General features: G+C 46.5%; 1 protein-coding gene and 1 long non-coding RNA gene across 2 annotated transcripts in view; both read left to right on the top strand.

Annotated features, from left to right (window-relative positions):
- LOC121437550 overlaps nt 1-4,218 on the top strand; it is a 63,823-nt gene extending 59,605 nt beyond the window's left edge. Inside the window, exon 3 of the long non-coding RNA XR_005972972.1 lies at nt 4,097-4,218. This is a non-coding gene — a long non-coding RNA (uncharacterized LOC121437550). The remainder of the gene's footprint in view (nt 1-4,096) is intronic.
- A 52-nt stretch (nt 4,219-4,270) lies between these two features.
- LOC121437491 (four and a half LIM domains protein 1-like) lies at nt 4,271-8,174 on the top strand. The gene is made up of 5 exons (XM_041637358.1): nt 4,271-4,278; nt 5,232-5,446; nt 5,977-6,146; nt 6,574-6,760; nt 7,977-8,174. Exons 1-5 carry the CDS (start codon nt 4,271-4,273, stop codon nt 8,129-8,131), a joined length of 735 nt encoding a protein of 244 aa, XP_041493292.1. The 3' UTR covers nt 8,132-8,174.
- The last annotated feature ends 6,066 nt before the right edge of the window (nt 8,175-14,240 follow it).

The raw sequence follows: 14,240 nt of genomic DNA, 5'->3' as shown, positions 1-14,240 counted from the left end.
GTGTAACTCCATCTTTCATGGTCCCCACCACTAAGGACATGTATTCTCCTTTAAGGACCTCTGTGCAGGCATTGCCATTTTTTCAGATAGATTCTTGACATCCTTAATTCCTGTGAATGTTCCAGTCTTGAGCACACTACCCATATTTTATATGAGGTTTTGGTGTGGTGAATATAGGAATATATTTCTCCAGCTTTGTAGTAAAGCACATGCTATGAGGCTTTGGGATAGTTTTGTGTCAAGTAATTATAATTACACAGTTAGACAAATGAGGTTGGATAATCCAGGTTTCCCAAAGTTTCCATTAGATTTATCACAAAAAATTATTAAGGACTAGAGAGATGGCTCAGTGGTTAAGAGTTCTAGCTGCTCTTCCACAGGACCTGAGTTCAAGCCCCAGCAACCACATAGTAGCTCACAACTCTCTATAATGGGATCTGATCTCTCTTCTGGCATACAGACATAACTGTAGACAGAGCTCTCATACGTAAAAAATCTGTCTATTCTAGGGCCAAAGAGATGGCTCAGTGGTTAAAAGCACTGATTGCTCTTCCAGAGGACCAGGGTTCAATTCCCAGCATCCACATGGCAGCTCACAACTGTTTGTAACTCCAGTTCCAGGGGATCCGACACCCGTGGCAAAACACCAATGCACATAAAATAAAAAAAATTATTAAAGTTCACAAATTTGACATTACTAACATACTTTTAAGTATTTCAGCTTGTTTGTGCATTAGGCAATAAAACCAACATTCCTAGACATGCTATTTTATCTTGATTAATAGGTGTTTCCACCCATAGAAATGACTTAAGTCAACTGTTAAAAATCAGTCCTAAAATAGTCCCTTTGAAACCTGTTTTCTCCAGCTGTATGGAGAGTCTGGCCTGAAGCATACTGTGTTGGGGAATCTGAGGTGATCCTGATTCCTCCTGGTTTTAAAGAACAAAAAAGTCGTACTCTGCCGAAAGCAAAAACATGAAAGCACTGAGACCCAAAACCTTCCTTGTTGGTACCATTAACTTAGAGTTGGCTCATCTATTGTCTCCATGGTATGCTTTAGACCTCGTGTTAAAGGAATGATATGGGTGTGTGTGTATTCAATACACTTTGGTACAGGCGTGTCCAGCCTGCTACGCACAGACTACCCACAGCATCCCAGGATAGCTACAAATGGGGCCCAACACATTTGTAGATGACAACATCATATCACAGTGTCAAAAGGTTGGAACCCTGCCCCTGAATACTTCTGTGTTCATTGGTGAGCTGTGGATTCTTTGGTCGTTTGCTCGCCTAGAAGCTGAGCAGGTCATGTTCTGTAGCTATGGGACTGAGCAGTGACAAAAGGTGGGACTGGCTCAGAATAAATGCTTGTAAAGTAAGCAGGCTCGGTGGGTACATCTCTGGCACTATAAACCATAGTTTTTGTAGGCTTTCTCTTGAAAACCTCTAGGCACCAGCTAGCTGTGGTGGCTCGTGCCTATAAAAATTTCACCATTTAGGAGATCAAACTAGAAGGTTCACCACAAGTTCAAGACCAGCCCTGGACTACAGAATTAGACTTTGTCTCAAAGAAAAGCCAAAACAAAACTCCTAGAGATAGCTAGAAAGGGAATTTTCTGTCTTTTCTAGTATATTTTCCTTTTGTGTGACATCAGCACGTATTTTTTGTAAAAGATTAATTTATTATGTATACAGTGTTATGTGTGTTTGTATGCCTACTCTCCAGAAGAGGGCATCAGATGGTTATTAGTCACCATGTGGCTACTGGGGATTGAACTCCTAGGCCTCTGGAAGAGCAGCCAGCAGTCAGTGCTCTTAACCTCTGAGCCATCTCTCCAGCCCCAGCACCTATATTTTAACCATAAAATTAGAGCTCAGCAATATCAAAAGGTAGGGCAGCTCCTTTTAGGCATGGTCAGTATAGTTCTTGGATATAGAAATATTTAGAATTCACTACTGCTTTTCTAGACATTAAAAGAGCGATAGTAAAAAGAAAAAGGCAACTCAGTAAGAGAGAATGATCGCTTTTCAAATGTGGCCCTAGGTGATAGGATCTGAAAGGCTAATTGCATCAGGGCGCTTGTGCTGTACAAATTCTATTTCCTTGCCATTGGTACTAAGGAGCCACTGATCATTTGAGGTCCTTGGAGTTAACTCTTGCATTTTATTTATTTTGTGGTACCAAGGATTAAAAGCCGGGACTTGTGTGTGTTAGACAAGGATCCTGCCACTAAGCTGTATCCTCAGCCTTTTAAAACTTTTTAAAATAAAAATCATGAGATGACAGTTCCGCTAAATTGCATAGGCTAGCTTTGAACTCACTCTATTGTGCAAACAAGCCTTGAGCCTGTGGTCCTGTATCAGTCTTCTGAGGTTATAACAGGGGTTGCGGGTTTGTACCACCAGGCTGATGTGGCATATACCCTTACTAAAGAATCACTTGGTTCCTCAAATCAGCCTTTAGCAAGAAAACTTTGTTATACAGTTGCCACATGGAGAAGAAAACAAGAGTCTCTATGAGATGGGAGAGACCAGCTAGAACAAATGGAGAGTGATTTTCCCACAGGCTCTAATGGCCATGGGTACTGGTACCTGTAGGCTATAGGAAGTTGAACAGATGGCGCAAAGTAGCTGAGTAACTCCAGGAGATGGGCCCGGCTTTCTTGTTGGACGCACATTGTATCTAACATAGGCACACAAGGGACTTTCCCTGGTACTCTTCCCTATTGATTTGACAGTGACAGAACTGTGCCAGGCAACTGTTGTGGTACAGAAATATCACTCATTTACTTCCCGAGTCAGCTCTCTGAGATGAGGGGCCTGGGAGGTGGCAGTGGAAAGCAGCAGGCATTGTGTGTGTTCCATGGCCGGCTTTCCCTTGTTGAGTGACAGACTACAGAGATTGACAGGTCTGAGTGAGAGTTCATCAGCCTCTGCCCAAGCCGCCCAAGCGGGTTCCCAGACAAAGGGTGTGGTTTCCTTAGCTCACTCTCTGCTATTTGGTTGCGAATGGCAACAGGATCCAAACAACTTGGACATGTGGTTGTATTTAAAAAAAAAAACTGGGAATGGAACCCAAAGCAGGAGTGTGGGCCATTCAGTTGGTGGAAGAGCAGCGGTGAGTAGCAGAACTGCTCGTTTCTTTCCTCCATTCTTTCTCGAAATTACATGGTGGATGAATAGTTTGGGTTCAGATAGTTTCAGTTCCTGTACTTCTAACACAAATAATTGCTGTCTGTTTACTCCTGTAAATTCCCCTTTTTAAGTGTGATAGGAAAAATTAGCACATGTGTATAGCAATTGGAAACTAATAGAAACCCAAATTTGGTGCCTTCCTGGTGGCAGGATTCTCTACTAAATGACTTGGCAGAGGGGCTACGGAAGACCTTAGCAGGGCTCTGGTACTTGGCAGACCTCTTATATATGGTTATCTAGGGCCATAGCTGAGGGAGTTTGTTCATGGGAAGGGGATGGAGGGAGGAGGTCCTTGGAATTATTTTGAATCTTTGCAGAAGTCAGTTTTCCAGATTCAACTTGAAACTTTTGCTGTTTAGAGCAGCAAACATACCAGAAGGTAATACGTCAGTGAATAGCCCAGTCCTTACTGGCTTGACCTGAGAAAAGATTTGATTTTGCTGCGTCACAAAGCGTCACCTCACTGTGACAGATACTTCATGGTTGCCTTGCCCAGGAGTCTTCCTTCTTTACTGTCCCACCTCACCTTTCCATTCCTGGTTCAACAACAGATGGGTCTCCCAGAATCCTACCTTAGAATAAGTACTGGTCCTCTTGCCATCCTTAGTGTCCTCTGTGAGTCAGCAGAGTGATTTCTGACATGTCCGCAGGGAGTCGCTGGTCCTTGACATGTGGCATTTAGTGTTCAAATCAGAGGTATTTTCTTCCTGGGAGCCGTAGTGAAGTATCAGTTGTCGTGGCACTTGGTAACTAGCCAAGCTCAAGTGGAAGCTAGGCCCTGAGGACTAGAGGGTTTTCCTAGCTCCATGGCAGCAGTGCGCAAGAACCTCCGGAGCCTTCTGTGACAGGGCACCCTTGTATTTCCCTTTGCCCATTTGTTCTCCCTGCTTGCCTTTCCAGGTCCCTCCAGCTATAAGGTGGGCACCATGTCTGAGAAGTTCGACTGTCACTACTGTAGGGACCCCTTGCAGGGGAAGAAGTATGTGCAGAAGGATGGCCACCACTGCTGCCTGAAGTGCTTCAACAAGTTCTGTGCCAACACCTGCGTGGAATGCCGCAAGCCCATAAGCGCGGATGCCAAGGTAACTTTTGTCCCCGAGGGGGAACAGGGCGGGCTGGGCTTCATGTGCTTTCTTGCAGCCACGCACCGTTTTGAGTTTTCGTCACAGCAGCCTTAAGTACTTGAGACAGGTTCTATGCTGCCTAGGGTACTTTTCATGCCCCCTAGCTTAAAATAGAGTAATATGGGCCTTGGACTAGATGGCCCACTAAGGCCTTTGCAGCTCTTGAGTTGGACAGGTTGAATGGCTTTTAACGAAATGCTCGGCAAGAGAAGTGTTTGAGTTTGGATTTTCTTATTTTATAATTCTTGGACATTTTTAATGAAAGATTTTGATAACAATACCCAAGTATAAACACAAAATTTGTTCGCATTCTATTTATCTTCTGTGTGCATAATTTGAAGGTGATTTTATACAATGTTTTTTATTTTTTTTAATTAAACATAATCCTATCATTTCCCCCTTTCCCTTTTCTCCTTCTAGCCCTTTTGGGCATTCCCTAGCCCCTGCACCCTTTCTCTCAAATTCATGGCCTCTGGCCTCCTTTTCTTTTATCGTTGTTACTTTTTGAAAGTAATTGTGTGTGGAATGACGTTTATGTGCTATAGCTAAACGTACCAGAAAGGTCTTGTTTTCCCCAGAGATGCAGGATAAACTATGTGTTGCGCTTTGACATTGTGACTGTGACCCAGCACGAGACCAGATGTGCTTTTCTTCTTCTTCTTGTGGGATCTATTAACCCTCTAAAAGCTTCAGATTTTGAAGCGTTTGGATTTCAGATTTGTGCTGAGGGCTCTCCTACCTCTCCTCTTATGTCCTTTGGGAGCTCTGAGGCTTTCATCTACACTTCAGTATTCTGTTACTCCTAAAAGCACAGGGCATCCCCACATGGAAGGGGCTGACATCTGAGTGAGTAGTTCCCCGGCCCTGGAGAACCTGGTGTCTGATGGTAAGGCTACTGCCACTGCCCCCAGTACCCCTCACCGTGGCCACCCTGCTCTGCTTGATGTCCAGGAGGTGCACTATAAGAATCGCTACTGGCATGACACCTGCTTCCGTTGTGCCAAGTGCCTTCACCCCTTGGCCAGCGAGACCTTTGTGTCCAAGGATGGCAAGATCCTGTGCAACAAGTGCGCCACTCGGGAGGACTCCCCCAGGTGCAAAGGGTGCTTCAAGGCCATTGTGGCAGGTACTGGCCCCCTGCTACCCTGAGGGCAGACATGGTGTGTGCTTGCTTGTCCTGGTGGGGCTAACATTGCTGTGAGCTGCTTTTGAGATTTTGGCATATATATGTACACATATACATACACGTATATATGCGTACACATATATGCTCGCACACACGCACACACTCGGAGACTAAAGAACACTGGCAAGAACAGTCTGGCAAGAGAATGAAGTGAAAAGTATGTAGCTTTTTCTCCTTTGGGTGTACTAAGTGACTGGTGCATGCTTCTCCCTCAGGCATTTGGGGTTAGGTAAAGCTCTTCAGTTATTGCAAGGGTGGAGGTGGGGGAGTGGGGGTTCAGGTGCCTCATCCCCACCTGTAACAGAACCCTCCGTTGGCATGACTGCAAGTAACACATGGGGATAGGTTGAGGGAGGCCACTGACTGCAGGGCCTGCATCCCCTCGCCTCTGGGGAGGGGCTGGGGAGCTGAGCGGATGCAGGACCCTGCAGAGCCTGTCAGTGTGGCTATTGGATTGCTTCCCTCTGCAGGAGACCAGAACGTGGAGTACAAGGGCACCATCTGGCATAAAGACTGCTTCACCTGCAGCAACTGCAAGCAAGTCATTGGGACCGGAAGCTTCTTCCCTAAAGGGGAGGACTTCTACTGTGTGACTTGCCATGAGACCAAGTTTGCCAAGCACTGCGTGAAGTGCAACAAGGTATGTTGTGGTAATTGTGCACCGAGCATCGTTCCCTGGTGTTGGACAATTTGCAGCGCACTGCACACACACTATCTCATTCCATCCTCATGATAGCCCTGTGACGTTGGAATTATTGTGCCCATTTTACAGATGAGGAGCCTGGGGTTAGAAAGCAGTGCCACAGCTGATTCTAGTCATCAGCATGTGCCCCTCCATTCTGAGTCGGGCAGCCCTGGCTCTGGAGGCCCTGCCTCCTCTACTTCATTGGCTTCTGAAGAGGCTGACCTTCTCTAAGCCTTGGTGTCTTCATCTGTAAATTGGGGATAATAATAGCACCTGCCTCCCATGGCTGTAATGGTGATTAAATGAGATACTGTATACCAAAGCACCCAGCTCAGTGCCTGGTTGTTGAATCTGAATCCCGGTGCCCCACTCCCTGGTCTAGGCCATCACATCTGGAGGAATCACTTACCAGGATCAGCCCTGGCATGCCGAGTGCTTTGTGTGTGTTACCTGCTCTAAGAAGCTGGCTGGGCAGCGTTTCACCGCTGTGGAGGACCAGCATTACTGCGTGGATTGCTACAAGAACTTTGTGGCCAAGAAGTGTGCTGGATGCAAGAACCCCATCACTGGTAGGCTAAAGAGTCCTTGCTAAGTCTGCCAGGCTAGTTTTTTTGTGCATGGTAACCATCTCTCATTTCCTGGCGTCGGTTTCATCCACAAAGGCCCCTAGACAATGCCCCTACAATGGTGGCCCCAAAGGCCTCCCCCAAATAGTTTGATTATCTCCCAGGCCAGATTAACCCTTGCAATGCAGAACACTTCCTGACTACTATTGACCAACTAGCCATGCCAGTTCAAGCGCTGCACAGGGGTGAAATTGGGTGGGGGTGGGGCAGGCACAAGGGGTGGGGGTTAGTGGTGGGAGAGCCAGGAGAGGGAGGGGGTGAAAAGAGGGGATGGGGAGGGCTAGGGAGGCTGGAAAACTAAAAGCTGGCATTATACCACTCCATAGTGGAAGGCTAGTGCAGAGGGACCTGCTAGCGGGGTCATTTTTAAGTATTTTTAATCTTTTTGTGATCAGAAGCAAAGCTAATCACTTCATTCCTCATCTTGCGGCCGCGATCCACGTGCCCTGAGCCCTTTCCCTTGCCTCCAATTTTCCCATCTCCCCGGGGAGCCTTGAAATGTACATTTGAGAAGACTTTTGCCATCCTCAGGGAAAAGGACTGTGTCAAGAATGAGCCACCCAGTCTCTAAAGCTAGGAAGCCCCCAGTGTGCCACGGGAAACGCTTGCCTCTCACCCTGTTTCCCAGCGCCAACCTCCGGGGCAGGCATCCGGGTGGAGAGAGGACTTGTCCCTCGTGGGTGGTGGTTCTTTATAGAAAAAATCGAAGCTTAGCAGCTCCTCCTCGAGGCCCGGTAAGTGCACACCCCACAAACAGCCCAAGTTTGCCTCCTGGTGGCCACTTTGATGCCATGGCCCTGACTTTAAAAGACACTGGTTATGCTGGGAGGTCGGTGCGCGTCACAGAGCTATAGTGGTGGTGGCATGGGAACAGGGGTTCTTTAAATCAGGGAAGCCATTGGCTGAGCTCTGGCATCTTTTCAGGTCCTTGACAGCCATAGAAGGGTTGCGGCGGCGCGGGGGACAGTGGCGGCGCGGGGGACAATGCGCGGTGGGAGACAATGCGCGGTCGAGTAGAGGGGAGCAGAGAGCCCGGCAGACACTGACTGTGTGCCTGTCGACTCTATGATCGGGCAAGTTGTCATTTTATCTCTGACTCCTGGGTTCCTCATCTGTCTTCATTCAGCTGTTCTCTCTGTTTTCTTGTGTTTTCCCACAGGGTTTGGTAAAGGCTCCAGTGTGGTGGCCTATGAAGGACAATCCTGGCACGACTACTGCTTCCACTGCAAAAAATGCTCCGTGAATCTGGCCAACAAGCGCTTTGTGTTTCATAATGAGCAGGTGTATTGCCCCGACTGTGCCAAAAAGCTGTAACTTGACAGGGGCTCCTGTCCTGTAAAATGGTATTTGAACCATGCTTTGTGTCCTTTGCTCACTCGCTCTGTTACCATCCATAGAGGAGGAGTGGGTTTCCACCTTCAAAGTTGCTCCTTCTGTCCTTTCTCCCATTTTACAGTATTACTCAACTAAGGGCATATTGTGATCATATTAGGATTTAGCAAAGAGCAACCTTGCAGCAAAAATAATTTCTCTTTTGCTGCAATGGAAAAAACAGAAACTTAGATAGACTCTTCTGCATGTTTCTCATAGAGCAGAAAAGTGCTAACCATGTAGCCACTTCATGATGTAAGCAAGAAGCATAGGCGATAAGGCTCCCACTGAGATGCCTTCCAGGGCTCATCTGGGACCCTCTATGCTGTCACATGACTGATGCGCAAGAGTTGGAGCGGCTGCTCCAACTCCCTGCTCACCTTCTTCTGTGAGCAGTAGAACTTGCCAGAATGCATGGTTTAACTTCATCAAAACTCTGACCTTCCTTCTGTTCTTTTGTGCTGTCACAATGCTAACACGAATTTGCAGAGAATTAACATTTTGAACCTAGCTGTAACTCTCAACTGACTTTCCCCCTACTAACGTTTGACTCCCCACGTGGCGTGTTTTCTGATCATTCCTGCTTTGAAGCATGGAGCACACAGGTGATTTGGAGAGTGTAAGTAGATCTGAGGAAACGAGCCTGTTTCAGGACATCGTCACAGTGACTTCTGGAAGCTTAACAAAACTAACCCTCCTGTCCTTGTTCATTTTTTAAAATTTTGTTTTAATTAATAGTAAAAATAGTTTATGGGTTTGGAAACTTGCATGACAATATTTGAGCCTCCTCAGACATCCCTGCAGTTTTGGGATCCATCCTATAGAAGAGACAAAAACTCTAGAGGGGCAGCTGAGCAGGCACAGACAGCTGTCTGTCATCAACAAGAATATGACATGTCAAAACCGTGACAAGTTGATTCCCTTGTGACATAGTTGTCTGCTCTTTGTCTGTGTTCAAGAAAACCACAAAGTCTTGTGATTCTTAGAACGTTCCCTCAAGAGTTTAGCTGGGTCTCGGGGGCTGTTGGGGGTGGTCATCATCCTCCCCAGGCAGGACTGGTTTTCCACCTCCTGCATCTCTGAAACACAGAATACCTACTTAACTGTATTTTCCATTATATTACATATATAAAGAGACAATATCAAGGTAAACATGTAATGAAAATACATATTCGTATATTATTGTAGCAGTGGTCATAGATGCCGCCAGCTCACTTCCACACTGTCATTAGCTGTTTCCATCTAACGTTTCAGTGTATCCTTACAAAAATAAAAGCAGCATAGAAAGAATACGTCTCCTGTTTTTTTATTATTATGCCCAAGACAAGCACGGGTGTGTAATAATGCTGCAGCCTCAGAAACTTGGGGACCTTGTTCCTGGCGTCAAGGATATACTTAGTTCAGTGCAGTGTACAAACATGTAGCACCACCGCGGTCCAGTTTTTTTCTTTTTTTCTTTTGTTTTGTATTTAAAAAAAAAGCCTCAAAGTATTTCCCAGATTTCTGCATTTCACAAGAGCCAATGATGCTTGCATGGGCAGGATAGCATAGGCAGGAAGGGACTCCCAGATGAGGCCATTTCAGAAGGAATCTTGCTTTCCCCTCATTCCTTCATTCCTTTCCCTTCGGCCCTCTAGAGCCTGGGATCCATGCACCATTGTGTCTTTCCCATCTGCCCTTCCTACCTGCACCCCCCTAGTGCTTTGGGCCATTGTCTCCTTTTGAGAGATGGGAGAGCAGAGGGAGAGGCTGGCCTGGTATACTGAGCCTCTGTGGAGTTGGAACTCCTGAAGCTCATATTCTTACCCATCCACCCTTCGCCTACCCTAGAGGTTATTTTAAGAGGCCCCAAGTGGGGGCTGGAGAGATGGCTCAGTGGTTAAGAGCATCGCCTGCTCTTCCAAAGGTCCTGAGTTCAATTCCCAGCAACCACATGGTGGCTCACAACCATCTGTAATAAGGTCTGGTGCCCTCTTCTGGCCTTCGGCATACACACAGACAGACTATTGTATACATAATAAATATTTTTAAAAAAAGAGGGCCCAAGTGGCCACCAGCAATGGCAGTGGCAATGGGTGCCAGCTGTGCTCACTTCTTGTTCTAACGCTACGTGTCTGCTAACCGCAGATTGGAGGGGTAGCAGTTAGGCCTTCACAAGCCCCCTGGCAGAATAAAAAATGGTTCTATTTTGTGGGTATCAGAATTTTGAGAGATACTAGGGTCAGAGTGGTCTTCATCAGCTGAAGCATTTGCCATCTGAGAAGGGTTGAGGCCTGTCAGAATTGACCTCAAGCCTTTTTTCCATTTTGCTGTAGATTGAGCCCAGGCCTCTTATGATCAAGAATGTGAACGTCCCCTTTGGGTATGCTCCTTTTTAGAGAGATTGCCTGTGGCCACACCCTGAAACCACTGAAGAGAACCTATCTAGGTTTCTAAGGTCCTGCCTTTGCTCCATGCCGGCACCATCCGCCTCTGCAAGCTTTTTGTCTTGCTGTTCTGCCCAGCATTCCTTCCCTTCCCAGAATTCCAGAGTCTCTCCCCAGAATGAGTTATGTGGCCTCCAGTCCAAGGCCTCTCTAATTGTTCTCAGTCCCTTCCTACCTTTACTTCCCATTCTGCACTGAACTTGGCTTCTGTCACTTGAGCTCCTCTCCCATGGCCTTGGCTCCACCAAGCCTTGACTGGGAAAACCTTAGCTGCTCTCGAGTTACGCTAACAAAAAGCTGCGTTGCCTAAAATGCCCGGAACCATTTCTCCCACTCACTCCATAGTCTGTAACAATAGTCACCTCCCCAAAAAACCTGCCTTCCTTACCCAAGGAACAGGCCTACTGGGCATCTGCCTCTGTGCTGTTTGCCCTTAACACTGATCTTCAGAAGCAAACGTCCTTCATTCACACCAGGCCTAATTGCCTCAACCAGTGCTGGGCCCATTTTCCAGGTGAGAAAAATACAAGTTCAGAGAGATGAAGGTTTCCTAAAGCTACACAGCTCATGGGAGAGGCCGGTCTGGGCATACTACTAGTGTGTCGGGACAGTGCACGGCACAGAAGTGGCATATCAATGAGGAAATTGATCAGGATATCCACGACTTTAGAAGACACTTGTTTATTGCATGATAGGGCTCAGGAGAAATGGGGTTACATATCTAGTTACTACACTGTCTGCAGACAGGCCCCATCTGGATCAGAACACAGTAACCTATTGCTAACAGGGTGATAACCTGAAGCCAGGTTGTCTGGGTTCAAATCTTGGGCAATCAACAACTCACTAAGCTTGTTTCTTAAAATGAGATAGAATGGCTCATTTCAAAATTGTATGCATGTGATAGGATCACAGGAGAGCTTAGGGCGGTAACGGGTACCACGTAAATACACAATCAGTGTTAGCAAGGCTTCTGTCCTGAACACTGATAGTGCTCGACCCTACCTACAAGTCACCCTATAGCACTCATGAACCGTGGTAGGGGGTGGATCCAAGTCAGCCGGACTTGGATTTGGACACTGGCGCCACTGCTTTCTAGGTGGGCGACTGAACTGAACGTCAGCGTCTATGTATTACCATGTCTTTGTAGGTAGAAACATCCACACGTGCCTCAGATGCTGTGAGGACTGCAGGGGCTGCCTCCCTAGAGCCTGGCACTTCCTATGCAGATCCCAGACTTCAGTTGCACTGCAGCTGCGGGAGTTGGAAGGCCAGGAGTGGCTAGGACCCATGAGGAAACAAGAATGCTGGGAAAGGGAACCTGGCTACTGCTTTGGCTAATTAAGGAAGTCACTGAAAGTGACACACACAGAGCAGTTGACCTTTGCTACTAGCTAAGCTTATCTCTCAATCCCCTAGCTTTGGCCACAGAGTCCATAGAGTATGTGGCTTTTTGGGAATGAAAACGCCCATGGATTGCAGTAACAATCCCTTCACCTGATTGATAAGGAAAAAGGTTCAGAGGGGAGGGAACTTGGGGCCACACATTGCAAACTGGCAGCCGCCTCAGCTAGGGGTTCAGTCTTTGGAGTCCTTTGTAGGATTCCTTACAGTACTTATGTGTTCAGAGAATCATTCTGCATGATGTGGCCATGGTAACAAGGGCACAGGAAGTGTGCTGCCCTGAAGAATCTGTTGGATGTGGCCGAGAATCTGTGTCCCTTAGGGGACAAGACATAATAGTAGGAAGGACTGTGAAGAGGCTAACCTAGAAAGTGATCTTTGGAAGTCTGTCACCTTGGAGCTGTGAACGGAACACTGGTTTGATCAGGTGGACTGATATGACCTGGTGCCGACAGGAATGAAATATGTCTAGATTATGCTGATTCAAATATACATAGAAAATGCTAGAATGTTGCCAAAAGATAGCTCAGGTGGCTAAAGACTTTTGCTACCAAACCAGATGGCCTGACTTGGATTCTCAGACCCCACAGGGTGGAAGCACTCAATCCTGCAATTTGTCCTCTGATCTACCTCCACATGCCTGCTGTGAGACCCCCCACCCCAGCCACAGGAAAGAAAGAAATGTAAAAAAAGCTCTAGAATGATAAGCAAGGAATGGCTGCCGCTACTTTATCAACACCAGATGACAAACACTAGGGAATAAATACGGGCCTAGCTTCATTAAAAGCAAAACTTAGTGATGTTAAAGCATGATGGACAGATTGAATTAACTGATTGATTTGTTCAGTGGAAATTGCCATCTTCCAGCTTGAGTGTCCTGGAGTGCTAGAATTACAGGCATTGTGCTACAACACCTGCACAAACCAGATTTTAGCATTGGGACCTTGGAGCCAGTTGGTGGCGGTGCACGCCTTTAATCCTCCCACTTGGGGGGTAGATGTAGGTGGATCTCTGTGAATCTGAGGCCAGCCTGGTCTCCAGAGGGCTACACAGAGAAACCGTGTCTCAAAACAAAACAAAAAGGTAGAACCTTGATCCAGTAAGATGTTCCGTTGGCTAAAGTGCTTGGTATGAGAACCTGATAATCTGAGTTTGGTTCTTGGATCGCATGTAAAGGTGAAAGGAGAGAACTGACTCCCAAAAGTTGTTCTCTGACCTCGATGAACACACTATAGAATGCCTGTTCCCACACTCACGGTGATGGTGATGACAGTGGAAGCCAAAAAATTACGCAGGCATATCGGGACATAGGCAGTCACAATAATGCCATGAAGAAATGTGTACATGAGCATAAAAACTGCCTCAGATCTATAAAGAAGATAAGGGGGAGGGAGTTACAAGATGGGGAGATATCTCACTTGGTAAAGTGTTTGTCTCTTTAAGTGTAAGACCTGAATTTGATCCCCGGCTCCCACCTAAAACCTTGGGATGTGACTAGACTCATCCTTGTAATTTCTGTGCCAGGGAGGTGGAGACAGCACATCCCTGGAGCTTGGTGCACTAGCCTAATGAGTAAGCCTGTCGGGTCTCAATGAGAGACCCTATCTCAAAACCTAAAGGGAAGGGCTCCTGAGGAATGGCCTGGGAAACTGACCATCGGCTTCCACATGTAGATATACATATGTGTGCAAACCCCCACATTCACATGTCCACACACATGGCCATACATATGTTCCCCATAACTGTTGTAAAAATGTTTTCATCAGAGGAAAATACTAAATCTAAGGGTTAAAAGGGCCAGGGGTGTAGGGAATGGGTTTCTTTCTAGAGAATGCTTAGAAAGAAGACAATGGGGGATGGTTGCACGACCTTGTGAATACATACTTGGGTTAAGTGGTGCTCTCTAACTCGGTGAAGTGACTCGTAGCTGCAGCTACATGGGAGGCTAAGCCAGAAGGCAGCTTGAATTCATAAGCTCATGACCAGACTGGGCAACACAGCAAGATCCAGACTCTAAATAAATAAATAAATAAATAAATAAATAAATAAATAAACAAAATATAATTGATACATGTTTATTACATTATTTACTGCAGTAAAAAAAATAATAGCAAAAAACCCACTTTACCGGTGTGCCTCAGCTATAACAGCTCACATAGGAAGAAAAAAGACCAGTGCTTTGCTGGGCGGTGGTGGCGCACACCTTTAATCCCAGCACTCAGGAG

The sequence above is a fragment of the Microtus oregoni genome, unplaced genomic scaffold, assembly GCF_018167655.1.
Source record: "Microtus oregoni isolate MIOR12 unplaced genomic scaffold, Mior012 000052F_ref0000163, whole genome shotgun sequence".
NCBI lineage: Eukaryota > Metazoa > Chordata > Mammalia > Rodentia > Cricetidae > Microtus > Microtus oregoni.
This window is presented reverse-complemented; position numbering and strand designations above follow the sequence as displayed.

Bases quoted from the DNA above. Each gene is read 5' to 3' on its own strand.
- LOC121437491 (XM_041637358.1), top strand. The intron at 5,447-5,976 runs GTACTGGCCCCC...TTCCCTCTGCAG, and splicing joins CTTCAAGGCCATTGTGGCAG to GAGACCAGAACGTGGAGTAC. The intron at 6,761-7,976 runs GTAGGCTAAAGA...GTTTTCCCACAG, and splicing joins ATGCAAGAACCCCATCACTG to GGTTTGGTAAAGGCTCCAGT.